We start from the raw sequence: 27,097 nt of genomic DNA, 5'->3' as shown, positions 1-27,097 counted from the left end.
GCAAGGTAAGAATACTAGACCAGGGCTACCACATCTTCTGATGTTTTAAAAGAAGCTGGAATTCTAGATTATTAAATGAAATATTCTGATTAAAAATTATATATATAATTATATTAATAATAATATAATATAATATTAGTTTAACATCCAACAAACTTAAAACACTGTGGTGAGTTGTTGGCCAGACTTCTGTTTACAGCCTCTGATGTAGTCTAGGCTTGTTTGTTTGTTTTTAGCAGCAGGGACTCTTTATTTAATCACAATCTTACCCAGAAGCTTAATGTATTAAGCAGAAGAAAAGAGAACCACTCTGGTTGAAATGGGGCCCAGCAATCCCTGCATGTCCCACAGGGCAAGAAGTAGCCTCTGATGGACCCTCCCTACATTCTATAAAAGCACAGGTCAAAAAGCATTAAGAAACTCTAACAATACCATTTGACAGATGAAGAGACTGAGTGTCTTGTCCAGCAATTTATCAGTCACCTGACTTCCAGTCCAGTGCTCTTCTCGTCTTGGTTCGCTGACTTCTTTGCGTGGTTCTCTAGCACAGCCCTCCATTGATGGAGGATTCATTCTACAGCATGTCTGGCAGGTACTCTCCCAGACTTTGTTTGGATGACTTCAATGATGGGAAGCTCATCATTTTATAAGATTGGACATGAACATGTGAGTTTGCCTTGCCTAAGAATTTTTAAGCAGATACATATTGTTTGTGAGCTCTGCAGGTCCTGAATCTGCCCAAGTGGTTTAAGCAACACTTCAACCTAAATGGGGGTTAAATCTGCTCATCTAATTGAAACTCCTTATGAAATTATTTCTGTTCCTGCCTTTGTACTGAAAATGAAGAGTGGACTGGAAAGCAAATTTCTTAGATACACAAGAAGTTGTTTGAGGCTGAAGGCATGACATGGGGGAAAGAGAAGAAGGAGCTAAAGAGGAAAGGGGTGAGTGCTTGGAAAGGAGTGGATGAGGTAAACTTTAAGGCATTTATACTAACTTGAGAGTAAAGAACCCGTGGAGAGCTTAGAGGAGGAGAATAACTAATGGGTCCCTAACCACAGTGGAATGAATATGATTTTCATCTGTCTGGTCCCTATGATCAAGCTGAAGTAGCCCTGTGGGGAGGCTTTTGGGCCAAGGCCCCCTGCATTCCAAGATGGTACTTTCTGTAGCAGCCCATTAAGCAGCATCTCACCCTGTTTCCACACTCTGCCTGTTGAGGCCTGAAGAAAAACAAGTATAGCTACTTGCTCTCTGCCCTTCCCTGAACTGCTTGGAGCTTGCTCCAAATGGCTGTAGAGTGTACTGAGTCTTTTGTCTGGCCTGAGTCTATAGGGTCAGGTAGGTGCTTGGGAAACCTAGGGATGAGGAATTGCATTCCCAGGTGAATGACTGTTTTAGCTGATATTCCCACAGAAAAAATGGGAGCCCATATGCCCAGCAAATCTTCTTCCCCAAATTAGGAACATTGACTGTCCTCAACATCTCTGACTATTAATCTAAATACAGATGAAGATGTTTCCTATTCTTTTTGAGGCAAAAGAACTTATCTCAAACTTATCTTCAACATACTGATAAGAGTTTGGTCTAGAGCTGGGCTTCTCCCATTTTAATGTGCATGTGAATCACTGGGAATTTTGTGAAAATGCTAATGCTAGTCAGTAGGTCTGAGGTGGGCATGGATTCTGCATTTGTATTAAGTTCCCAGGTGATGTTGATGCTGCTGGTCTGAGCCCCAAACTTTGAGTAGTAGCTAGGGGATAGATGACCTTAAGAATTCATCCAGCTAAATTTTACTTTTCAAAGTCTAAACTAGATTAATCTATACATACTTTTACTATTACACTAACATCTTACTTTGAATTCTTTCCTGTGTTAGCTTATTTGGGATGACATCTATCATGTTTCCCATTTCTTCATCTCCTGTCTTCACAACTCCTAGCTTCTTGGAAGCACATGCCATCTGCCTCTGCCACCCACTATCCCTTCTTTTTACTTCCATCTCCTGACATTTTGGCCCTGACTACTTCTCTGTCATCATCTCCCACCACTGTCTTACACATCACTATATTCTGCCATGCTGACCTTCTTCTGCTCCTTGCACATATCAGTCTCATTTTCATCTTTGAACCTTTGCTTTTGTCATTCCTTCATGTTTAGAATGCTCTTCCTCCAGATCTTTGCATCACTGATTTCTTCTCATCATTCTGGTGTCAACTCAGATGTCACCTCCTAAGAGAGGCCTTCCTTGACCATTTAGATAAGACGGTGTCTTTCTTCCTCAATTACCTTCTATTATATCACCTTATTTATTATTATTGTAGCTATTCAATATCTAAGATTATTTACTGGTTTTTGGGTTCATTGTCTAAATCCCTTCATTAGAATATAAGTTCCTTGAGGATAGAGACCAAGTGTGTCTTGCTCACTACTGTGTCTCCAGTACCTAGAACAGAACCTGGCACATAGTAGGTACTTTACACATAATTCTTGGCTGACAGATTGTCTTTCTGGACATTCTTCCTTACTCACTGAAGACTTTAACTCCTGGATCATCACTGTCTTCATCTTTCCCTTGTCTCCCAAACCTCAACACTCCCTATTAGATGTCATATTCAACTGTGGCCTCACTTTCAAAAATCTCTTTCTTCATCTTACTACAGCTAGAAAACTCCTATGGTAATACCCTAGATCCGGATTTCCTCCAGAATCTTGATTTCAGGCATCTCTTCTCTGATCACTGCCCTGCTTTTCCAGCTCATTTCCTGCAAACCCTACTATATGTCACTGATATGTTTGCTTTTCCATTTTCTCTAAGACAGTGGTTCTCAACCCCAGTTGCACATTTAGGATCATCTAAGGATCTTATAAAAATCCTGATGCCTAGGCCATACCTCATTCTGATTAAGTCATAATCCCTGAAGGTGGGATTTAGACAATTTTTTAAATACCCCTGGTGATTCCAGTGTGCAGCCAAGGTTGAGAACTACTGCTCTGAGAGGACTATTTCATACCTGTTCCTCTTTCCTGTAATTTCCAATGATTCCTTCCATATTCTTCACTTAGCTTTGTCTCTTTTTTGAGGAAATAGATACCATTTTAGGGGCATTCCCTCCTCCTTCATTCACCAAATCTATAGGCCCACTGGCACTTGTACCCTCACTCACTTTCTCTTTCTTCCTGCTAGAGTGTACAAGGTGGCCCTGTTTCTGTCAAGGGCAAATATTTTCTCTGGGCCCCATCCCCCCACCTTCTCAAGGACTTTGCTCTTGCAAGTATCCCCTTTTCTACACCAATGCTTTACAGACTTTGGTGTACATGCAGATCACCTGGGGATGTAGCTAAAGTGCAAATTCAGTAGGTCTGAGATGGGGCCCAAGGTTCTGCATTTATAACAAGTACCCAGGTGATGATGATGCTGTTGATCTGTAGACCATGCTTCAAGTAGCAAGGTCTTGTATTGTCAGACTCTCCTCATTCCCATAATCATATAAGCATGCTCCTAACCCCATGTTGAAAGAAAAAAAAATGCTTCCTTATATACCCATTCAAATATTACCCTATTTCTCTTATTCCCTTCAGAGCAGAACTTCTCAAAGAGTTCTCTGAACTTGTCTCCACTTTACCTTCATTCACTTTCCCCCCTCTTATTCACTCTTCAAGTACCCCGGAATGACTTCTGTTACCCTTGTGCCAATGAAGCTACTCTTGTTAAAACCATCAATGGCAGCCATGCTGCCAATACAATGGACATATCTGTCATCATCCATTCAACTTCTCAATGTCATTCCTTAAAACTTTTTTCACCTGAATGTAATTTCTTCTGGTTTCCTACCTTATTGACCACTACTTCCCGGTCTCCATTTTTATCCTTCTTTTCTATTCAACTCTAGTCTAATTGTTGGAGAGCCTCAAGACTTGGTTAGGGCACTTTTCTATTTATACTCTCTCCCTAGATGATCACATCCTGTTGTGTGACTTTAAATACCATCTATATGATGTACTATATGTTAGCTAATTGAATTGAAATATAAATAAATAAATACATACATACATACACACACGCATGCATACATACATACCATCTATATGATGATGACTCCAAAATGTATATCTCCAGGCAGATCTTCTCTCCTGAGCTCCAGGCTTGTGTATTCAATTGTCTTTCTTACATCTCCTCTAATATGACTAATTGACAGTTCACAGTTTTTAATACATCCAAAATGGAAGTTTTGCTTTCTTCCCCTCCTCAAACTTGCACTTATTCCACTCTTCCCACATCAGCAAATGATGCCACCATCTATCCAGTTGTTTAAGCCAAAAACCTGGAGTCATCTATAATTCCTCTTTCCATTCCTTCACACTCCACATCCAACCCATCGCCAAGTTCTGGTGTTTCTACATCTAAAATATATCCTAAGAATGTTTATCTTTGTCTGTTGTCTTCATTGACCTTCCAATCCATTTACATCATCTCTCCCCCGGATGACAATAGCTGCAACAGTTTCAACCTCTTGGCTCTTCTTTAATCTGTTTACCACACAGCAACCTTTTTTACAAATGTAAATCAAATCAATTTATTCTCTTGCCTAAAACCACTCAATTACCTTCCCTCTCTTTCTGTTGTCCTAGGATTAAAATACAAATTTTCTACTGTGACTTTCAAGGCTGTATGTGACCTGGTTTCTGTCAAATTTGTCTCCTATAACTCTTCCCCTTTCTCTCTGGGTTTCAGCCTCGTTGTGCTTCTAATTCCTGGGACACTAAGCCCATTCAAACCTTTGGACTTTTGGACTTTCTGTTTTCTGTGCCTGGAATACATTTTCCCTACCGCTTTATTTAGCAGGCTCACTTTAAGCCTGTAGGCCTCAACTAAATGTCATCTCCTTGGAGAATCCTTCTTTATCTAAATTCTCTCTCCCCTCCCCCACTAACTTTTCACTTTCTTTCATAGCACTTATCACCATCTGTTTTAGCATATTTATTTATTTACCTTATTTACTTGTTTATTATTAAATTTACAAATGAATGAATAAGAATAGGTAGTGATCTATGTACTAAATAATATCATTTTTTCAAAACAACTTGGGTTATAGTATAGATGTTAGCCTTAGGATCTCAATACTAGCATTATAGTAGTTGTGTACTTCTAATTTTTATCCTTTTTTTTTTTTTTTTACTATTGCATTCCACTCACTGTTGAGAATCAGGAGTCTGAGTTTTCAGTCCAGCTCAGCCACTAACTTTATGATTTTGGAAGTCCCTTTCATTCCCAGGAGCTATATTTTCTCATTTGTAAAATAACAATGTTGGAGGAGATAATCTTTAAGATCTTTGCCAACTCTGATCTATGGATAAGTGATTGCTTAACACTATTAGGTAAATAGTAATTAGTGTGTTCATTGTATGGTTGGGGAACCTGAGACACAAAGAAACTGGGTGCTGTCTCAGGTTACCCATCAGTAGTGAATTCAGCTTTTCACTCAGCTCTGCACACAGGTAGGGACCAGCTTGCCTCTGGGTTCCTTGAATCACTATGGACTCAAATAAAGAAAACACGGTAGACAGGGGACTTTCCTAAGATTGTCCTGCTCCTTAAGCTGCTCATGGCTGAAGAGAAGGCAGCATTTGGTTCTTGTCCACTGGAGAGCTGGTGCCAGGCTAAGTACCAAATAGGCTTCTAAGAGATCACAGGGCTTCAAGGGAGAGGTCTAGGACAAGGAGATTGTGGAAATCTCTTTTCCAAATTTCTATTATCCTGTCCTGAATGTTTACTGGTTGCCAGACCCTGTGGTAAATGCTTTGTTCCCATGGATGAATTCATCAAATCTTATGAAACACACACTATTATTATCCCTATTTTACAGATAAGGAAACTATCAAGATAGAGGACATTAAATAACCTTCCCAAGTAAGTAGCAAAGCCAATAATTGAATCCAAGCAGTTCTGGAGTTAGAGCTTATACTCTTACCTACTACATTATATCACCTCTAACTGTTCATAGGTACATAAGACATACTGGATTCAATTGCCTCTATGCCTCTGGGATCAACATTTATTCTTTTGAAAGAGTTTCTAGGCACATACATTAACACAGGGCTGTCTTCTCTCAGATCCATTCTCCACTCTTCTTCTGCACATTAAATTTCTTAGGCTCCCTTGTTGTCTCACTTCTTCTGTCCAATGGGAGACACCTGAGGGAGCTTAGTGAGCAGGTAGAAGGAAGAAACCAGGGTATTTCCTTTATTCCCCACCCGTATGCTTCAGAGAGGTATATTCTGGAAATGGCTATATCTCCTACACAATTCCATCATCCGTTTAAATACTCCTCCATTCATGGCTTCTGAACCATCAGGCCCCCTACCCCATGCTTTTAGCTTCAGTTTAGCACAAGTTTCTGGGTTCTGTCAACATTACCTTTCCCATTATCTATCTAGCCCTAGGGGTGGTAGCAGTTTTCTGTTGTTGCTAAATGTTGGATTTCCTCGCCATCTCCTGTCTGACTTTTTAGCCCCACAGGTAAGATGCATTTCCTGTATTAAATGCTCTCTCTTTAAAAGATCTAGGGTGATTTCTATTTTCTTGACTGGATTATAATTGATATAGACAACTTCTATAATCCCAGGACGACTCACTATCACATAAATTGGTTTATAATCCTTCAAAGCATATATCAACCTTTAATTATTTTGTTTGTTTACTCATTTGTTGTCTATTTTTCCTCCATTCAAAGTAGATTGTAGGTCCATGAGGAAATTTGTCTTGCATCCTGAACATCTATCACAATGCTTGGTACATAGGGGTTCAATAATATTGTTGAATGAATGTATCCCTCAAAAAAAAAATCCAGGTTTTTATTGGATATCTCCTATGTGACAGTCACCATTGTAGGAAATACCAAGGTGAGTGATTCATTGTCCCTGATTTAAAAAAAAAACACCTTATAATTCCATTTAAATGACAAGACATAGAAAAATGTGCACATGACCAGTGTACTAGTTTGCCAGGACTGTCATAACAAAGTACCAAAGACTGGGTGTCTCAAACAACAGAAATTAATTTTCTCAAAATTCTGAAGGCTAAGAGTCTAAGATCAAGGTGGTCTCTTCTGAGGCCTTTCTCCTTGGCTTACAGATGGCTACCTTCTCCCTTTCTTTTCACATGGTCTTTCCTCTGTACCCATCTATGTCCAAATTTCCTCTTCTTATAAGGACGTCAGATATATTGGATAAGAGTCTATCTTAGTGATTTTATTTTAACTTCATTATCTCTTTAAAGATGCTGTCTTGGGGCGCCTGGGTGGCTCAGTTGGTTAAGCTTCTGCCTTCGGCTCAGGTCATGATCCCACTGTACTGGGATGGAGCCCTGCATCATCTAGCTCCCTGCTCAGTGGGAAGCCTGCTTTTCCCTCTCCCTCTGCTTCTCCTTCACCCTCTGCTGCTCCCCCTGCTTGTGCTCTTTTGCTTTCTCTGTCAAATATATAAATAAAATCTTTAAGAAATAAAATTAAAAAAATATGCTGTCTCCAAATAAAGTCACATTCTGAGGCATTGGGAGTTCAGACTTCAACATAAAAATATTTGGGGGACACAATTCAGCCTGTAACAACCAGTAAGCAAAAGATTATTTTCAATTGAGAAGGATAAATGGTAGTGCTATAGGAGTTAGATAAAAGATGATAAAACCAGGGCCTGGAGTATTCCAGGAAATCTTCCTAGAGGCGGTGTGCCTAGTGCTGGATCCTAAAGAAATCTTAGAGTCATGATAGCCTGACTGAGCTGGTTGGCAAGGGAGGTGCATCCAAGAGGCTCAGTGTGAGTGAAGGCTCAGAGATGAGAAAGTGAGGAGACCACTGTAGAATTACTAGACTATCAGCCTTGGGAGGAAGTTGAAAGGCTACTCAGGATAAGCTCCTATTTGATTCAAGAATCCCTTGCCTGCCAAAGGACAATTCACCTTCTGCTCCTATCCCTTTCAGGACTGGGTGCTCATCAAAGCAGCTGCTCAGATCTTTGGCCAGCTCAGTCTAGCCAAAAGAAATGGCTTGGATGAAGTGGGGAGAATCTGCTAGGACATAGAGGAAAATAAGTTTGTGTGTGTAGCATGCCAGTGATGTCTTCTTACCAATCATCTTCAGGCACTTCTTCCTGATGGCATATTTTAATTCCCTCTTGCTGAAGCTGCAATCTTTATTTTTGTAATCCCATTCTTGCCTGACCTGCCCTGTGGGTCAGGAGACTTGGATTTTTCTCTTGTTTAGCCTTGCTACCTTAGACAAATGTCTTTCAATCTTTGGGCTTCAGTATTTATGTGTGTAAGAGGGGGCTACTTAATGCTCCCTGTCACGTTCTTCTTACAGGGTAATTGTAAGGACTGTATGGAATAATAATGGGTGTGAATGTGACTAACAATGTCAACACTCAGCAGCGGTAAAGTTGTCAGCCTGGGTTGCATGGTGGGTGGTTTCTCCGTTTGCCTGTTTTGCTGATGTTCTTTTGACTCATTCTCAGCAAAATAAGCAAATGGAAAATTCATCCATCAACAAGCTACCTTTTATATTCCCGAAGATGTGAGGGAGAACCCTGGAATGGTGCCTGTGTGCGGGCGCGCGCACGCGCGCGGGCGCGTCCGCACGCACGCGCTCTTGCGTTAGCAAAAAGAAGCTTGGAAAGCTGCAGAGGGTAAAGTTGAGGCTTTATCTTTTTTATGTGACCTTAGATAGGTCCCTTCCATCTTCTAAACCTCCATTTATTTATCTGTAAAATGAAGATACTATTGCCTGTGTTCACAGGGTTGTTTTGAGAAGCGAAAGTAATGAGGATGAAAGCCCCCAAAGAGTACACGATAGGAGAGAGGATCCGAGGGGAGTATGCAGAGGGAGGGGTGGGGAAAGGGAGGCAGGAGAGTGTTGTCAGGGCTCCACTGGGGCAGGATCTTATTATTTCAGAGGTTGGCCCAACACCTCTGGCAACTTTGGAGAGGACTTTTCGCTGACTCGACACAATTAGCGCAACTGGGGAGCCCCACGATAAACAGCATCTAACTACAGCACTGGGGGGTGGGGGTGGGGCAGGAAGAGGTGGCCTCCGCCTTCTCCCGGGTGAAGGTCATTTACCCCCATCCTCTCCCTGCACCCCACCTCCCAGTTCTGAAGCCTTGGCAGGGGACAAAGGCAGTCGGTTGGGACCCTCCTCCTACGCTTCTCCCAGCCAAGCACCCCTGGAGCTGCAGGGCGGAGAGGCAGAGCCTGCCAGCTGGGATGGAACAACCTGACTGAAGGGGAGGTCCGGGGCGGAGGGGATTGGGCTGTAGGGCTGTGGAGGAGGGGAGGCGGAGGGGGCGCTTGGGCTTTCACTTGATCCAGCCCTGCCAGCCCAGCCTGGCTGTGACAACCCGCACCAGCCACGCAGGCCTCAGAGAAGCCGGACTTCGCAGGCACCATGCAGTGGATAAGGGGCGGATCAGGAATGGTGAGTGCATATAACCCCCGCTTACCCTTCCTGAGCCTCAGTCCCCAACCCCCCCCCCCCCGCCCTGCCCCCAGGCTTCTTCACCAGCCGTCCTGCAGTGAGCCCCCTGGCTTCTGCCCACCGCCCTCTCTGCCGCTGTCCTTGAGACAGTAGCGAGCTTGCTGTGGCCATTTTAGGAGCCCTTGCTCGCTCGCCTGCTGAAGAAAGACCCCTCCAGCCCCCTCCGCATCCCTACCTACTCCCCAACACCCACTGGGGTGGGATAAGAGTGGGGGTCACCTGGAAAGCCAATGAGGCAAGGGGAGCTGGCAGAGGGTCTCTGGGAACTGTGAGTCTTGAAGGCAGCCGGTGAGCTGGTATGGGTTTGGAAGGGCGAGGGTAGTCAAAAAGCCTGGGATTTTGGAGAAGGCAGTATGGGAGAGCTTCATGGTCCCCCAAATAGGCTGCATGCACCCCTTCACCCTGGCCAATCTCAGGGCTTGAGGGCCAGGGAGTGACTCTCAGGGACACTGCATAGCTGGGCCCTGGAGCTCTTCCTTGCCTGGGCTGGAGTCACCCTGGCCACACTTGGGGTTTTGTAAAGGAAAGAGAGCTGCAGAAACCCTCAGCCGGAAATGGGTCTGAGCCCCATTCAGTTAGAAGAGCTCTTTTCTCATCCCCACCCCCATCCAAGGAGTGTGTACTTGTGTGTGTGTTTAGTATTATCCTCCAACAGTTCATTTTATGCTGTGGTTCTCCCTTCTCTACCTGGAGACCTTGGAATGACTTCCCTTGGAGAGAGGAAGTGGTGGCGGCATCTTGATGCTTCTCTCACTCAGCCAGAGGTAGTTCAAGTCTGGTCAGGGACTCTGGGGGGTAGGAGGCATGGGCAAGAGGGTCTTAGAGGGCAATTGGGTTGGGTCAGCAGGCACTGATGGCACTCTTAACCCACACTTCTGTACTGCCAGCCACAACCCACAGCTGAAGGAAAGTTGCCTGAAGCAGTTGGGTAAAAACTGATATTTAACTCTTTATTCACTCCTGTTGTTCTGGAAGGGAAGAGGAATTCGGTATGGATTAGGACTGTATTCAAAGGAGCTGTCCTCCTCCTTTCCTCATGGTTTCCTTAGGATTCTGTTTCACTGGTTCTTAAAGGCATCTGGTTTATATTCCTATATGCCAGAGTTTTAAGACACTCTTCTCAGACTTCCCTCCTTCCCTGGGGTCCCATCAAAGGTGTTTCAAATGTTTGTAGAACCAGAAAATGTTAGATCAGGAAAAGACCTTCAGGTCCTTGTCATCCATCCAGGAGAGCTGCAACCCAGAGAATGGGAGATAATTGCCCAGGGCCACACAGCTCCATGAAGGCAAAGCTGAGTCTAGCACAGGAGTCTTCTGTCTTTTCATCATTGCTCTCTACTGCTTCACAGAATCATCAGTTCAAATGGTGCTGATAGGGAGAGAGGAACAAACAGTCATGATCTTGGGAAAGACCTTCAGGATGAACTAATGCCATGAAATTTGCCTGAAAAACAAAACAAAACATGACAGTCCTGGTATTTCTGGCAGCTGAATATGGGTGAGACCTCCCACCTTTTCTAAATATATTTTAGTATAGGGGTCCAGAGCCACCCATTGACAACAGATTAAATTAATGGGAAAAATCTGAGGTTTTGCCAATTGTGTGTGAGAGAAAAGAGGGAGTAACAAACCTTGTAGAGACTATGGAATTAAAGATTGATTGATGGGGAATTCTTAAAATATTTTTAGGGGACTTCAGTGGTGAATATTATGATTGCAGTGATGAAAGCATTTATTTAATCATTTGCCAGAATTCAAGAAACTTTATTCTAGTTTGGAGGCAGGAAACCTCTAGTCTTCGTCCTGCTATTATTTTGATAGGAATATTTGGGCCTCAGTTTTCTCACCTGTTAAATGGGGCTATTAATGATTACCAAAATTCCTTGGAGGTCTGAGATTCTCAGATTCCTAAAAGTAAACGTTGGACAAAATGGCTCTAGTGGCTCATTATGGAAAAAAAAAAAAAATATATATATATATATATATATATATATGTATATATATATATATATGGGGAATATTTATTTAGCCACCATTTTATAATGTGGCCAGTCAAAAAGTCTTTACTCCTTGTTCTTTCATTTGCAAAGTGCTTGAAATTTATATTAGGCTTTTTATAACAGTGGGATTTCTTTTTAGAACATTTGACTATTTTAACTGATTGCAAGAGTCACATGTGAATGAAAGTCCTTGAACATAAAATACCAGTAGGGATTTTACAGAATAAAATCTGTCTCAGTAGAGAGTGTTAAAAAAACAGTGAGTTCACTTTTGATGGTAAATTGTTTAGTATATTTATTCATAACTTCTGTTTGCAATGCAATTTGTGCTGAGTAGGGCTAGAGTGGAAAGAATGCTGGTCTCAGAGTCACAAGTCTGAGGTTGAAGTCCTGGTTTTTATACTTCTCAGCTTTGAAACACTTGCCAATTGTCAAACTTCTTTCATCCTCAGTATTCTCATTTATAAAATGGGTGCAAAATACCTTATTTTATAGGTGCTATTGAGATTGGTTTTTTTTTTATTTTAACGTTTTTTTATTATATTATGTTAGTCACCATACAGTACATCCCTGGTTTCTGATGTAAAGTTCAATGATTCATTAGTTGCGTATAACACCCAGTGCACCATGCAATACGTGCCCTCCTTTACTACCCATCACCAGTCTATCCCATTCCCCCACCCCCTCCCCTCTGAAGCCCTCAGTTTGCTTCTCAGAGTCCACAGTCTCTCATGTTTCATTCCCCCTTCTGATTACCCCCCCTTTCTTTATCCCTTTCTTCCCCTACCGATCTTCCTAGTTCTTATGTTCCATAGATGAGAGAAATCATATGATAATTGTCTTTCTCTGCTTGACTTATTTCACTTAGCATTATCTCCTCCAGTGCTAATTCATTAAAAAATATAGAGTATCTACTATGAGTTGGCACTGATTTAGGTATTGGGGAGAGCGCAGTGAACAAACACAAATTCTACGTTTTCATGGATCTTACATTCTGGGGACTGGATGTTCACTAAACAATTACACAAATTAATATACAGTATGGCAGGAGGTACTAAGCACTAAGAAGAAAAAGAAAACCTGGTACGAGAATAAAGAGAAATAGGGGATGAGGTGATATATTAGACAGATGATTCAGAGCCTCTCTGATTAAGAGACATTTGAGCAGAGATGTGTAGGAAATGAAGAAATAAGCTCTATGCAGATATTTAGGAGAAGAGAGTTCTAGACTTAAGAAACAGCCGGGTGGGGGGGTAGGGGGAGAGATGGAGTGCAACTGGTTTGTTTAAGAAACAGCATGGAAGCCAGTTTCCTGGGGACATTTAATCTGAATGAGATTGGTGGCTTTTGGAAGGTTTGAACATGTAAGGGACATAATCTGACTTAAAATTGAACAGAATAAATTGTAGTGGGGCAAAGGTAAAAGATGTAAGGATGCTCTTACAATAGTCCAGGTTAGGGGTGATGGTGTGGCTTGGATGAGGGTAAAAGTGTTATACCCAGAACCATTTGTAGATAATTTGTGTCTTTTTCCTTTCTGACTACCCATCTGATTCTCATATGGCTTAGTGTGGGCCTAGAATGAATGAAGAATGGGTGGATGGAGGAAAGGACATTTCACATCTAAGTCAATGATCTAATGATCTGCTTTGGGTTCCTGGCCTCTGATAGGGCTAATTGCGGGTTGGTTCTATGTGAATTACCAGTGAGCCAGTTCCTTGCTTTCTAGGATTCTGAACAGTAAGATTAATTATATTATTACTACTTTAGAGATGTGGTATACTTAGCATATGTGATATCTGGAATTACTCATTTTAATACTCCCATATATATGACAAAAATATTTTCAGTAGTAAACATGTAGTAATCAGTACTAATAATTATTTTATTGTTTTGCTTTTAATTTTAAAATAATTAGCAATGAAAAAGAGAATAAACTTCAATTTAAAAGATATTTAAATTCAGTAACATCTCACATATAACCTAAAGTATGCACTTACTGAACAAAACTAGTACACATTGCAGTTTGTATTGTTTTTGTTGTTTTAAATTTTAAGCACAGGTAAAAACTCCAATTGGTCAAATAGAATAACAGAAATGAAGTGACTTACATTCTGTTTCTTTGACTTTACTATCCCTGTGCTATCATTATTTACTTTGAACCTACTGTTTAAATGATGGAACATATAATACCAGAGGGATTGCAGACATGAAATGCACCCAAAGCTACCTTGAATGATTCTAAAGATTTGCAAGTGAAACGAACTGAAGGAACAACCTGTAAAGTCTGTGTATGTGGCAGCAGGGCGGGGAGGGGGGGGGGCAGTGCGACCGAATCCACTGCCCTGTAGAATACAGTGTTATTAAAGGATAAGTAATATAAGGTGCCTATTTAAAACTCAGTAGTAACAACAATTGCTTAGAACTTCGACCAACAAGGGGCGCCTGGGTGGCACAGCGGTTAAGCATCTGCCTTCGGCTCAGGGTGTGATCCCGGCGTTGTGGGATCGAGCCCCACATCAGGCTCCTCCGCTATGAGCCTGCTTCTTCCTCTCCTACTCCCCCGGCTTGTGTTCCCTCTCTCGCTGGCTGTCTCTATCTCTGTCGAATAAATAAATAAAATCTTTAAAAAAAAAAAAAAGAACTTCGACCAACAAAAACTTTTATTCAGGGAGGAGTATTTTATTACTGACATTATTTAAAATTACTGATTCATAGTGATAAAAAATACTTTAACTTTTCATCTTTTAAAAAAATTCTATAGATAGTGCACTCCTTCATTGCCTGCACTAAGGGTGGTCCATTTCTACTGTCCCACCCTTGGTATGCCACTGCTTTGGAGAAGAATATGAAATCACTAAATTCCATACCAAATTTCATGTGACCTTTATAAAAGCCACAATGTTGGAGTTGGTGGAAATCTCTGCATAGGTAAGCTAAAATGGCCAGCTAGTGAGTTTAATAGTTGGCTTGATTCTGCTGTGAATAACAGAGATCTATCTACACTGGCTTAAAACACACAGGTTTTATTTCCCATAAAGGAAGTTAGGAGGTAGTCATACCAAGGCCAGTATGGCAGCTTCATGAAGCTTTTAGGAACTTCTCTGCTCCACCATCCCAGCATTTGGCTTTCACTGTTGAGGTTGCTTAATGGCCCAAGATGGGTGTGGAAGCTCCAGAACATCTGTTAACATCCAATTCTAAGAAACAGAAAGGTTAAAAGAAGAGGAAACAAACTTGACTATCCTTTTTAAAGAAATCTTCCTGAATGTCCTATTTAATATTTCTACTTATATCTCATTGGTCAGAACTGAGTCACAAGAATGCTTCCAGTTGCAAGGGAAGCTTGGGAAAGTAGTCGTGTAAACTGGGTGGCAATGTACACAGCCAACAATCAGGGACAAGTTTTCTAATACAAAGGAAGAAGGGGAGAATGGACTGTGGGGAGACAACCTGCAGTCATTGTTACAGTTAATTCACATGTATGTCTACCAGGGTAAAAACTCAGAATCTCAGGACTTGAATTTGGCTTTGGACTATGAGCCATAGCCTGATGGATGTGGCCATACTAAAAATACTGCCATCAGTCTGGTGAAAGAGCAATCAAGATGTGACATACCCTACTCTTCCTTTGCTTCCTCCCAGTGAGAGTCTTCTTATGAAACCAAATGAATGGTGATATCCCTCACAGAAATGGGTAATGCAAAATGAGGACCAGTGTTTAGGGAAGGGGTGGAGAGAGGAGATGACAAGTACAGTCTGAGCCATGTTGAGTCTGAGATGTTAAGACAGCCTTGTATGGGGCATGTCCAATAGGCAGTTGGTGATCTGTGTATTGAGCTCAGAGGATTGGGAGGTGTTAGTAACAGTTGAAGTTCTGACAATAGATGAGCTACTAAGTATTTCAAAATTCAGTTTGGCCTGGGGAAATGAGGGATGGGACCAAACTTGAGCCTTCTCCTTTTTTGAGGTGTTTTCCTAACCTAGAACAGATTCAGTCCTTTCTGTTATCTGCTTTCCAGAATTTCATGGCAAATATAGTTTCAGGCTTTATTCTTTATAATGCTCATGTTGCTTCTGGGCTGCCTCAGCTATAATGTCCAAGCTGACGGACATTGGGAATAATTTAATCCAACTCCTTAGATCGGGGGTCAACAAACTACAGTCTGCCAGTCAAATCCAGACTACAGGCTAAGAATAGTTTTTATATTTTTAAATGGCTGGAAAAAGATTAAAAAAAAAGAGAATAATATCTTGTGACACATATATGAAATTATATGAAAATTTATATGAAATTCAAATCTCAGTGTCCATAAATTAAGTTTTATGGGAACACAGCCATGCCCATTCTGCCTTTATGATACAAAGGCAGAGTTGAGCAGTTGTGACAGAGACCATATAGCCTGCAAAGCCTACAACATTCACTATTTGACCCATTACAAAAAAGGTTTGCAGACCCCTACCTGAATGCCCTAGAATTACCATGGCAGTGCCTCAAGGAGAGGAGGTGGGCAGGAGCAGCCAGAAATTTGGGTCTCCCACCTTTGATCTTCGAAGAGCACCTGGGCTTTTGCTTTATATGTTGGATTGTTAATTATGGTTTTGGAAAAGGGTTTTGCTTGCCCTGCATTCCCCCCTACCTGCTACACAAAATGTTGAATACCGCTCATTTTATAGATTGCGAAAACTGAGTCTCAGAGAGGGAGGGTGCTTGACCCAAGACCACACAACTACTCAGTAACTGGGAAAAGAATCCACATATCTCAATTCCCAGTTAAATGTGCCTTCTGCAATCTTCATTAGTAGGAGACAAGGGAAGGGAAGCTCACCTGTTATATGCCAGTTATACTAACTGTAATCTCAGTCAATCCTCACATTAGCCCCTACAAAATGGGTTTTAATGTCCACATTTGTTAGTTTATAAGTTCATATTAATTAATATTTACTAAGCACCTCCCATGTGACAGGTACTCTTCTAGTCACTGGGGATATAGCAGGGAATGAAACAGAAAAATGTCCCTGCCCTTTGGGAGTTCATAGCCTAGTCTGGCTTAGAAACAGGGATGTACTGTATGGTGACTAACATAATATAATAAAAAAATATTATTATAAAAAAATAAAATAAATTCTAGTTAGTTAAAAAAAAAGAAGCAGGGATAGAGAGTTTAAGTACCTTGCTCAGGGATAAATAAAGGGCAGCATCAGATTTCAAATCAAGATCCGATTTAAAAAGCCATACTCTCTCCACAACCTACCCACCTAGCTACAACCCATTCACCCCCATCCTTTATCCATCCCTCATTCTCTCAGTGATTTACTCACCCATGCACACATCCATTTATTTGGTCCATCCATTCATACATTTATCCAATGTATTTATTGATTATTTGTAAACACTAGGTGCTGGTGATACAGCAGGCAGACTACTCTAGCTTCCATCACTCCATCTTGGTATTAGTAACACTGTATAATGTTTAGGAGCACAGATTCCCTGCATTCAAATACTTGCTCTGGCCACTTATTATCTGTGTGGTCTTGGGCAGCCTACTTAACCCCTCAGGGTCTGCATTTTTAAAGTTGGGAAGAGAGTAGTACCTACCCATTTGAGTGTTGTTGTGAGGATTAAATGAGTAAATGCATGTAAGATATTTTGAACAATGCCTGGAGGAGAGTAAAAGCTATATAAATATTGTTTTTATTTTTATATTCCCTTATTTTTATATTCTCCTGAGCCAGAGCTCATCCCAGTTGGCTCAAAACCACAGCTTCATTTGTTTGCAATTGCTAACTAATCATATTACATTCCTCAGGGTCCTTTCTAGCTAATCTGAAAAAGAAATTTATGTCAATACTTAATAACAACTCAATATGTCCTTTCCCCATGTAATAGATGCATGACAAAATTTATTTATCCTGAATAGGTAATATATGCACATGGTACAAAATTCAAAGAGCAGGGAAAGTATTGAGGTAAAAATTGAGTCTTCATAAGTTTTTTTTTTTTTTATGCCCCTTGTCCTCAGTAACACAGTCTAGAGACATCCACTGTCATAAGTTTCTTAGGTGTTTGTATAGATATATCCTATGCCTTTTCACACATTTACTTATGTACATACATACGCATACACACACAAACACACTTTCTTTTTGTCATATAGTTAGCATATTCAACAGTTTTGTGCTTGCCTTTTTTTCAATTAACAATAGTTTTGAAGATTATTCCATACCATTACATGCAGATATGCCTCTTTTTGTATGGCTACATAGGATTCTATTATGCCCTTTATTAATGGCCAATTAGTTTGTGTCCAGTCATTTGCCATGATAAACAATGCTGCAATGGATTTTAACAGGCCATTTAAGAAGATGGATGTTTATCAATGAGCTACTCTTTCCAGGGCACTATCTCAGGCTGAGGTATGGAATAGTCAAGACAAAATGTGGTTTATGCCTTCAGGAGCTTATAATTCAGTAGGGGAGACATAAGTCAGCCTGGATGAAATGCTATAGAAGGCACAAAGATAGTGATGTGAGTATAGGAGAGCAAGAACATGTTTGAAGGGATTCAGAGGATTGGGCATGACTTCCTAGAATAGATAGTGTTTAAGCTCTACTGTCAAGATTTCAGATGATAGAGTTTACTTTGTGTGGAGAGTGGACATGGTAGGTGAACCAAAAAATGTTCCCAGCAGAGGGAACAACATTAGACAAAGAATTGAGGCATGAAAGGGATAGTATGTTCTGGAAATACAATATGGGTGCTCTGGTGTGGCCAGATCCAGTAATTATGGCAAGGTGAACTGGGGCCACATCAAGAAAGACCTTGAATCCTTGAATGCCAGGCTCAAAAGTTTTGCCTTGTTAGAAAGGGCAATGACCTATCCCAATCCCCCACTCCCCTCCCTTCTGAAGCCCTCAGTTTGTTTCCCAGAGTCCATAGTCTCTTGTGGTTCATTCCCCCTTCTGTTTACCCCCCTTCATTCTTCCCTTCCTTCTCCTACCAATCTTCCTATTTCTTATGTTCCATAAATGAGTGAAACCATATGATAATTGTCTTTCTCTACTTGACTTATTTCACTTAGCACTTGGGCCAGTGATGGGTATTAAGGAGGGCACATATTGCATGGTGCACTGGGTGTTATATGCAAATAATGAATCATGGAACGTTGAATAAAAAACTAGGGATGTACTGTATGGTGACTAATATAACAAAATAAAATTATTTAAAAAAAAAGAAAAAAAGAAAACCTGGGACATATAGGTACCAAGAAAATGCATAGACATTGATTTATTGAATCTATGAACAGAGGTTCTAATTCTGGAAACCCAGGTTAAACATTTGTATGTTAATTTCATAATGATTAGCAGTAAAATAATTGAAATCCAATATGTTTAAAATCAAAATGCATTTCAAAATTATGAATATAAAAAAAGAGGGCAATGACATGATAAGACTGAGTGGTTGAGGGTTCCTTTTGTGGCACAGATGGAGAGGGTAAGAGAAGAGGAGAGGTTGCATTGATAGCTGGAGGTAGTATACACACACACACACACACACACACACACACACACACAATGTCCTAGCCTAAGCTGTCAGGCTGGAGGAGTTCCCTCTTAGCCTTTTTGTTTTTTTCAGGTATTCAATTGATTGGATGGGACCCGTCAACATTGGAGAGGACACTCTGCTTTACTCAGTGTATGGATTCAAATGTTAATCTCATCCAGAAACACCCAGAATAATGTTTGTTCAAATGTCTGGATACCCTGTGGCCCAGTCAAGTTGATATATAAAATTAACCATCACATAGACTCGCTTATCTTCTGAGTCTGCTGTGAGAATCAAATGAGTGAGTAGACAGGAAAGAGCTGTATGAACTCTGCTATTCTCTACCCATATAAAGAGTAATTAGTATTTCTGACAAGACACACTTGGGTGGGAAGAATACAATCTTCTCTTCTGCCGTGAATTCAGACCTCAGAAGACCAGACCTAACTTTTTGCTGAGTGCTAAGAGATGCAGTAAGAATTTCATTCATAAGGAAAATCCTCCCAACCCAAGCCTGAGCCTTCCTGAATTCTCTGCTTGAGGAGAGACTGAGAAAGGCCCCAAACACATGACATGATGAGAGGAACTTCTTAGGAGCCCATTGCTTTGAGAAGTTTTCTCATCATGCTATTTTTGGTATGTCTATGTGTGTGTTAGAACATGACTAGTTCTGCAAGTGATTAAGCTGTTCAGTAATAGAAACCAGGCAGTGGGGGGAACTAAATACAGTCAGCTAGGTCTAAGAAGCCTTATTGTCATGAGGAAACATTTTGTAAAAGGGTCTGCCTAGCATACATAGGGAAGTGCCATTAAGTTAAGTCAACTGTGTAGAGATTTGGGGAAAGATCCAGTAACTTTGGATTATAAAAGAAAAGAAGGAGACAATGAGGTTTGTGGGGAGTTTGGGGAAGACAGCAGGAATAGCATGTACAAAGTCCTTGAGGTTGAAACAGTCTGCTATGCTTGAGGGAAAGAAAGAAGGCCAGTATGACTGGAGCACAGGGAGAGAGGAAAAGGTGTCATGATAGAATGGTAGAGAGTCAGGCAGGGAGCAGCTCACACAGGACCTTGTAGGCCCAGGGAGCTTGTAGGCCCAGGGAGGGTGTGCATCAGCTATCCTCAAAGGCAGTATGGTTCCATGGTTAATAGCACACACTCTGGAACTAGACTGCCCAGGTTCAAATTCTGACTCTGCTACTTCTTAGTTTTGTGACCATGACCATGTTACCTAAACTTTCTGTGCCTCAGTTATGCCCTCTCAAAAATGGGGATAATAATGGTACTACCCATGTGTTATTATGAGGATTAAGTGAGTTAATATATTCAGTGTACGTGACAGTGCTGGACACTATCAAGAGCTATTTATTCTAAGTACAATAGGAAACATTTGAAGCAGTGGAATGATGTGGTTGACTCACTAATCTAAGAAGTTGACTTTTATAAACTCTATAGAGTGTGGATTGAGGAGGACAAAAGTGGAGATGGCAAGCCCAATTAAGAAACTGCTGTAGAAATGAAGTCAGCAAGGTTGGGGAGAGGAGGGAAAATTTAACATCAATTTTGGATATAGAATCAATGTTAATTGCTGCTGGATTGATTGAAAGAGGTGTAGGACAGGGAGGAAACAGGATGATCCTTAGCCTTCTGGCTCTGCCACTGACTAGCTGTGTAATTGTGGGCAAGGAATTTAACCATTCTAATCTTCAGTTTCCTTTTATATTAGGGTTCTCCAGAGAAACAGTAGCAACAGGGTGTATATGTGTATGTGCGTGTGCGTGTGTGTGTCTATAGAGGGAGTGGGAGAGAGATTTTAAGTAATTTGTCCATGTGAATATAGAGGTACAAGTCCAAAACCTGCAGGGTAGGCCAGCAAAGCTAAGAGTTGCAGTCTGAGTCTAAAGGCAGTCTGCTGGCAGAATTCCTTCTTGCTCAGGGGAGGTCAATCTTTGTTCTATTAACACCTTCAACTGATTAGATTAGTCCCACTCACATTATAGAATATTATTTGTTTTATTCAAAGTCCACTGATTTAAGTGTTAATTTCATCAAAAAATACCTTTACAGAAATATTCAGAATAATTTTTGACCAAATATCTGGGCATCGTGGTCCACTCAAGTTGACACATAAAATTAACCACCATACCTTATCTATGAAACTTGAATAATAGTAGTACCTGGTTGTTGGTACTATTGTGAGGATGAAATGATTTACTCTGCGTAAAACACTTGGTACTGTGTCTTTCACATAGCAAGGGCTCAATTAATGCTAGCCTTTATTATTTTAATACAGTAATCCCTCACATTTGTTTGGTGTTTTGCATTTTCAAAGCACCTTCACACGTGTGAATTCATATAAGTCTCACAACAGTGTTTGTACTTTAAAGTTGGGGAAACTAAACCTGGGAGAGATGAAGAATCTTCTTCACACACCTATCTCCAAATGGAGCCAGGATGAGAAATAGATCTGTAACTTTATAGTGACTCCTCAAGCATTACTCTCCCCGCTTGTCAGAAGTGGATGTTTGCCTGGCCTCCTTCATTCCAGAGGTGAGGAGTACCAGTAATAGGATCATGAATGCAATAAGGCTTGAGAAAATAGCTGATATTTACCAAGCCAGCATTTATTTTGTGCCAGGCACTTTTCTAAGTGTTTTACATGTGTATCTAATTTAATCTTTCCAAACATCCTATGAGGTAGACACAATTCTGTGGGACTCTCAGGCCACATGCTGAGAATTCAAGTACCTTTTTCTCCTCTCTCCCTCACTACTATATAGTCCAGGGATGGTGAAGACTCAGGGAAACCTTTTGAGTGTGTATGAGTTTTGGGATGTGTAAAGGGAAATGAGGCCTGACAGAGTACCTTTTGTGTACATAGCAGACACTCTGAATATTTGTGGAATGGAAGAGTGTGCTGATGAAGGAGTGAACCCCAGGCTACCTGTAGCCACCATGCCTGGAGCTGGGCCAAGAAAGGCATTTGTAGTAAATGTTCCCTTTGCCCAGGTAAGATGTCCCTGAACCGGCCAGGCTGTAAGGTGAGGGGAATAGGCTGAAATGGTGAAATGGGAAACTTCAGAAGTCCTTCCTGGGAAAAATTAACTCCTCTGGATATTATTAGTTTGCTCATAAGCAAAACAGGTCATTCTTTCTCTTTCATTCTCTCTGTCTCTCCTTGTCTCTGTCTCTCTCTACACACACACACCCATACACACCACATACACATTTATTCATTCACTTATTCGATAACATTTGAGCATATGCTAGGTACCGGGCACTGTTCTAGGCACTAATGGTGAACAAAACAAAAAATCCTGTCCTCATGGAATAGATTTCCTAGTAGGGAAGATACATGCTAAGCAAATGATTAAATAGTACATATTATGAGAAAAAATACAGCAGGAAAGAGGAATAAGTATGTGTGAGGGTGTTTAAAATTTTTAACTTCTATTTCCTGCTGTACTTCTCTCAGAAGGTTGCCATGAGGTTGAAATGCCATAAAAGGCTGCAATACTTAGGATGTTGTGAAGTTCTGTTTAAATATAATTTGCTATTATTCTTGTAGGGATAATTGTCTCTTGGTCCTTATTTGCTGTTTCCTTCTCTGCCATAAGTGCAGCAAGAGTTCTGGTCTGGAAGACAGGAAATTTGGGTTCTAGGCATGGCCCTGGCATGACAGTTTCTTAAAATCCCAAATGTATAGAACTTTACAGATTTTAACGCAGTTTTCCTAGAACTTGGTCTTGTTCTTTCCATTCTCCCAGGAAGCTGTGAGAGCTAGGGTAAGTTGCTTTCCCTCTGAGAAGCAGAGTGTTCATCTTCTATAAAATAGGAATGATTACCCCTCACCCCTTGACAGCCTTCTTGGCTGTTATAAGGTGTAAGCCATATAATGGGGATAAAAGAGCATTATATGTCATAAAATGAACATGTAAGGGTAGGTTGTCAGGATCTGGAGAATTACTATTCCTGCTTAAGTGAATAGTATTGTACTTTGTAAACTGGGCATATGGTGTGGAAGGTGGAGAGAGACTCCAGGACTGGATGCCACTTATTTTCCTTTCTGAGAAGCTGCTAAGGAAGGTAGGGGTATCACTGAGCCTCAGAACCTCCTAGAAATAGGAACATCTACGTGGAAACACATGGCATCTTAGAATGGAGTGGCGACCACTGGTAGGAGGATACTTTTGGCCACTCTTTTTTAGAGAGGTGGGAACCAGGACTCATCTCCTGACATTTAATATACAAATAACTCATGAAAAAAATATACAAATATCTCATGGCCTTTATTTATTTATTTTTTGTAATATATTTTTATTATATTATGTTAGTCACCATACAGTACATCCCTAGTTTTTGATGTAAAGTTCCATGATTCATTAGTTGTGTATAACACCCAGTGCACCATGCAATACGTGCCCTCCTTACTACCCATCACCAGCCTATCCCATTCCCCCAAACCCATCCCCTCTGAAGCCCGCAGTTTGTTTCTCAGAGTCCATAGTCTCTCATGCATCATTCCCCCTTCTGATTACCCCCTTCTTTATCCGTTTCTTCTCCTACCGATTTCCCTACTTCTTATGTTCCATAGATGAGTGAAACCATACAATAATTCTCTTTCTCTGCTTGACTTATTTCACTTCGCATTATCTCCTCCAGTGCTGTACATGTTGCAGCAAATGTTGAGAAATCATTCTTTTTGATAGTTGAATAAGATTCCATTGTATATATGGACCACAACTTCTTAATCCAGTCATCTGTTGAAGGGCAACTCGGCTCCTTCCACGATTTAGCTATTGTGGACAATGCTGCTATGAACATTGGGGTGCATAAGGCCCTTCTCTTCACTACGTCTGTATCTTTGGGGTAAATACCCAGTAGTGCAATGGCTGGATCATAGGGTACCTCAATTTTTAACTTTTAAAGGGACCTCCACACTGTTTTCCAGAGTGGCTGGACCAACTTCCATTCCCACCAACAATGTAAGACGGATCCCCTTTCTCCACATCCTCTCCAACATTTGTTGTTTCCTGCCTTGTCAATTTTTGCCATTCTAACTGGTGTAAGGTGGTATCTCAGTGTGGTTTTGATTTGAATTTCCCTGATGGCTAATGATTTTGAACATTTTTTCATGTGTCTGTTAGCCATTTGTATGTCTTCATGTCTTCATTGGAAAGGTGTCTGTTCATATCTTCTGCCCGTTTTATGATTTGTTTATTTGTTTCTTGTGTATTGAGTTTGAGAAGTTCTTTGTAGATCTTGGATACCAGTCTTTTATCTGTAGTGTCATTTGCAAATATATTCTCCCATTCCGTGGGCTGCCTCGTAGTTTTTTTGACTGTTTCCTTGGCTGTGCAGAAACTTTTTATCTTGATGAAGTCCCAGAAGTTCATTTTATCTTTTGTTTCTCTTGCCTTTGGAGATGTGTCATGAAAAAAGTTACTGTGGCCGATGTCGTAGAGGTTGCTGCCTAGGCTCTCCTCTAGGATTTTGATGGATCCCTGTCTCACATCGAGTTCTTTCATCCATTTGGAGTTGATCTTTGTGTATGGTGTGAGAGAGTGGTGAAGTTTCATTCTTTTACATGTAGCTGTCCAATTTTCCCAGCACGATTTATTTATGTATTTATTTATTTATTTATTTATTTATTTATTTATTTATTTAATGATTTTTTATTATGTTGTTAGTAACCATATAGTACATCCCCGGTTTCTGATGTAAAGTTCGATGATTCATTAGTTGCGTATAACACCTAGTGCACCATGCAATACGTGCCCTCCTTACTACCCATCACCGGTCTATCCCATTCCCCCACCCCCCTCCCCTTTGAGTCCCTCAGTTTGTTTCTCATAGTCCATAGTCTCTCATGTTTCATTCCCCCTTCTGATTATCCCCCCTTTCTTTATCCCTTTCTTCCCCTACCGATCATCCTAGTTCTTATGTTCCATAGATGAGAGAAACCATATGATAATTATCTTTCTCTGCTTGACTTATTTCACTTAGCATTATCTCCTCCAGTGCTGTCCATGTTGCAGCATATGTTGAGAATTTGTTCTTTCTGATAGCTGAGTAATATTCCATTGTGTATATGGACCGCAACTTCTTAATCCAGTCATCTGTTGAAGGGCATCTCGGTTCCTTCCACGATTTAGCTATTGTGTTCCCAGCACGATTTATTGTAGAGACTGTCTTTTTTCCACCGGATGTTTTTTCCTGCTTTATCAAAGATTAGTTGCCCAAAGAGCCGAGGGTCCATTTCTGGAGTCTCTATTCTGTTCCATTGGTCTATGTGTCTGTTTTTGTGCCAGTACCATGCTGTCTTTGTGATCACAGCTTTGTAGTACAGCTTAAAATACGGCAATGTGATGCCCCCAGCTTTGTTTTTCCTTTTCAACAATTCCTTGGCAATTCAAGGCCTTTTCTGGTTCCACACAAATTTAAGGGCTGTTTGTTCCATTTCTTTGAAAATGTTATTGGTATTTTGATCGGGATAGCATTGAAAGTGTAGATTGCTCTGGGTAGCATGGATATTTTAACTATGTTAATTCTTCTGATCCATGAGCATGGAATATTTTTCCACCTTTTTGTGTCTTCTTCAATGTCTTTCAAGAGTGATTTGTCGTTTCTAGAATATAGATACTTTACGTCTCTGGTTAAGTTAATTCCAAGGTAACGTATGATTTTTGGTGCTATTGTAAATGGGATGGATTCCCTAATTTCTCTTTCTTCAGTCTCATTGTTCGTGTATAGAAATGCAACTGATTTCTGAGCATTGATTTTGTATCCCGCCACATTACTGAATTGCTCTATAACTTCTAGTAGTTTAGGGGTGGATTCTTTTGGGTTTTCCAAATAGAGTATCATATCATCTGCGAAGAGAGACAGTTTGACTTCTTCTTTGCCAATTTGGATACCTTTTATCCTTTTTTGTTGTCTGATTGCTGTTGCAAGGTCTTCTAATACTATGTTGAATAATAGTGGCGAGAGTGGGCATCCTTGTCGTGTTCCTGATCTTAAGAGAAAGGCTTCCAGCTTTTCCCCATTGAGGATGATTTTTCCTGTAGGCTTTTCATAGATAGTTTTTCATGAGATTGAGGAATGTACCCTTTATCCCCACACTCTGAAGTGTTTTAATCAGGAAAGGATGCTTTATTTTGTCAAATGCTTTTTCTGCATCAAGTGAGAGGCTCATATGATTCTTGGCTTTTTTCTTGTTGATATAATCTATCACACTGATAGATTTGCGAATGTTGAACCACCCTTGCATCCTAGGGATGAATCCCACTTGGTCCTGATGGATAATCCATTTAATGTACTGTTGGATCCTATTGGCTAGGATCTTGTTGAGAATTTTGGCGGCCATATTCATCAGGGATATCGGTCTGCAATTCTCCTTTTTGATGGGGTCTCTGCCTGGTTTGGGGATCAAGGTAATATTGGCCTAATAGAATGAGTTTGGTAGTTTTTCTCTGTTTCTATATTTTGAAACAGCTTTAGGAGAATACACTTACCTTTTAGATGTGATCTCATTCAAAATGCTATAGGTGACAGTAGGGAGCCTTGAATAGGTAGTATCTCAATTTAGTATACCCCCTAACTTTACTATAAACAATTCTTCACATTTAATTATATTTATTTTATTTTATTTTCAATTTTTATTTTAATTTTAGTTAACATACAGCACAATATTGGTTTCAGGAGTAGAATTCACTGATTCAACATTTACATACAATACCCAGTGGTCATCTTAAGTACCCTATTCAATACCCATCATCCATCTAGCCCATCCCCCACCAACCTCCCTCCATCAACCCTCAGTTTGTTCCGTATCATTAAGAGACTCTTATGGTTTGTTTACCTCTGTTGGTTTTTTCCCCCCTTCCCATATGGTCATCTGTTTTTTTTTTTAAATTTCACAAGTGAAATCATATAGTATTTGTCTTTCTCTGACTCACTTACTTCACTTAGCATAATACACTCTAATTCGGTCCATGATATTGCAAATGGCAAGATTTCATTC

The 27,097-nt window shown here is 40.6% G+C and overlaps 1 protein-coding gene across 6 annotated transcripts in view; it reads left to right on the top strand.

The window, feature by feature from the left end:
• The window catches only part of ARHGEF9 (Cdc42 guanine nucleotide exchange factor 9), a 427,917-nt gene that overhangs the window by 185,158 nt on the left and 215,662 nt on the right, over positions 1 to 27,097 (top strand). Inside the window, exon 1 of one of the 6 annotated variants that reach the window (XM_057312115.1) lies at positions 9,013 to 9,471. The exons of 4 other annotated variants lie outside the window; for them this stretch is intronic. In XM_057312115.1, the coding sequence (XP_057168098.1) occupies positions 9,442 to 9,471 (30 nt within the window). In that variant the 5' untranslated portion in view covers positions 9,013 to 9,441. Of the gene's footprint in view, positions 1 to 9,012; positions 9,472 to 27,097 lie in introns of those variants that run through there. One more of the 6 variants, XM_044380779.3, reaches the window with a different exon arrangement.

Source organism: Ursus arctos, chromosome X (assembly GCF_023065955.2).
Source record: "Ursus arctos isolate Adak ecotype North America chromosome X, UrsArc2.0, whole genome shotgun sequence".
NCBI classification, from domain to species: Eukaryota; Metazoa; Chordata; class Mammalia; order Carnivora; family Ursidae; genus Ursus; species Ursus arctos.
The sequence above is the reverse complement of the archived record's forward strand: the minus strand, read 5'-3'. Positions and strand labels throughout refer to the sequence as shown.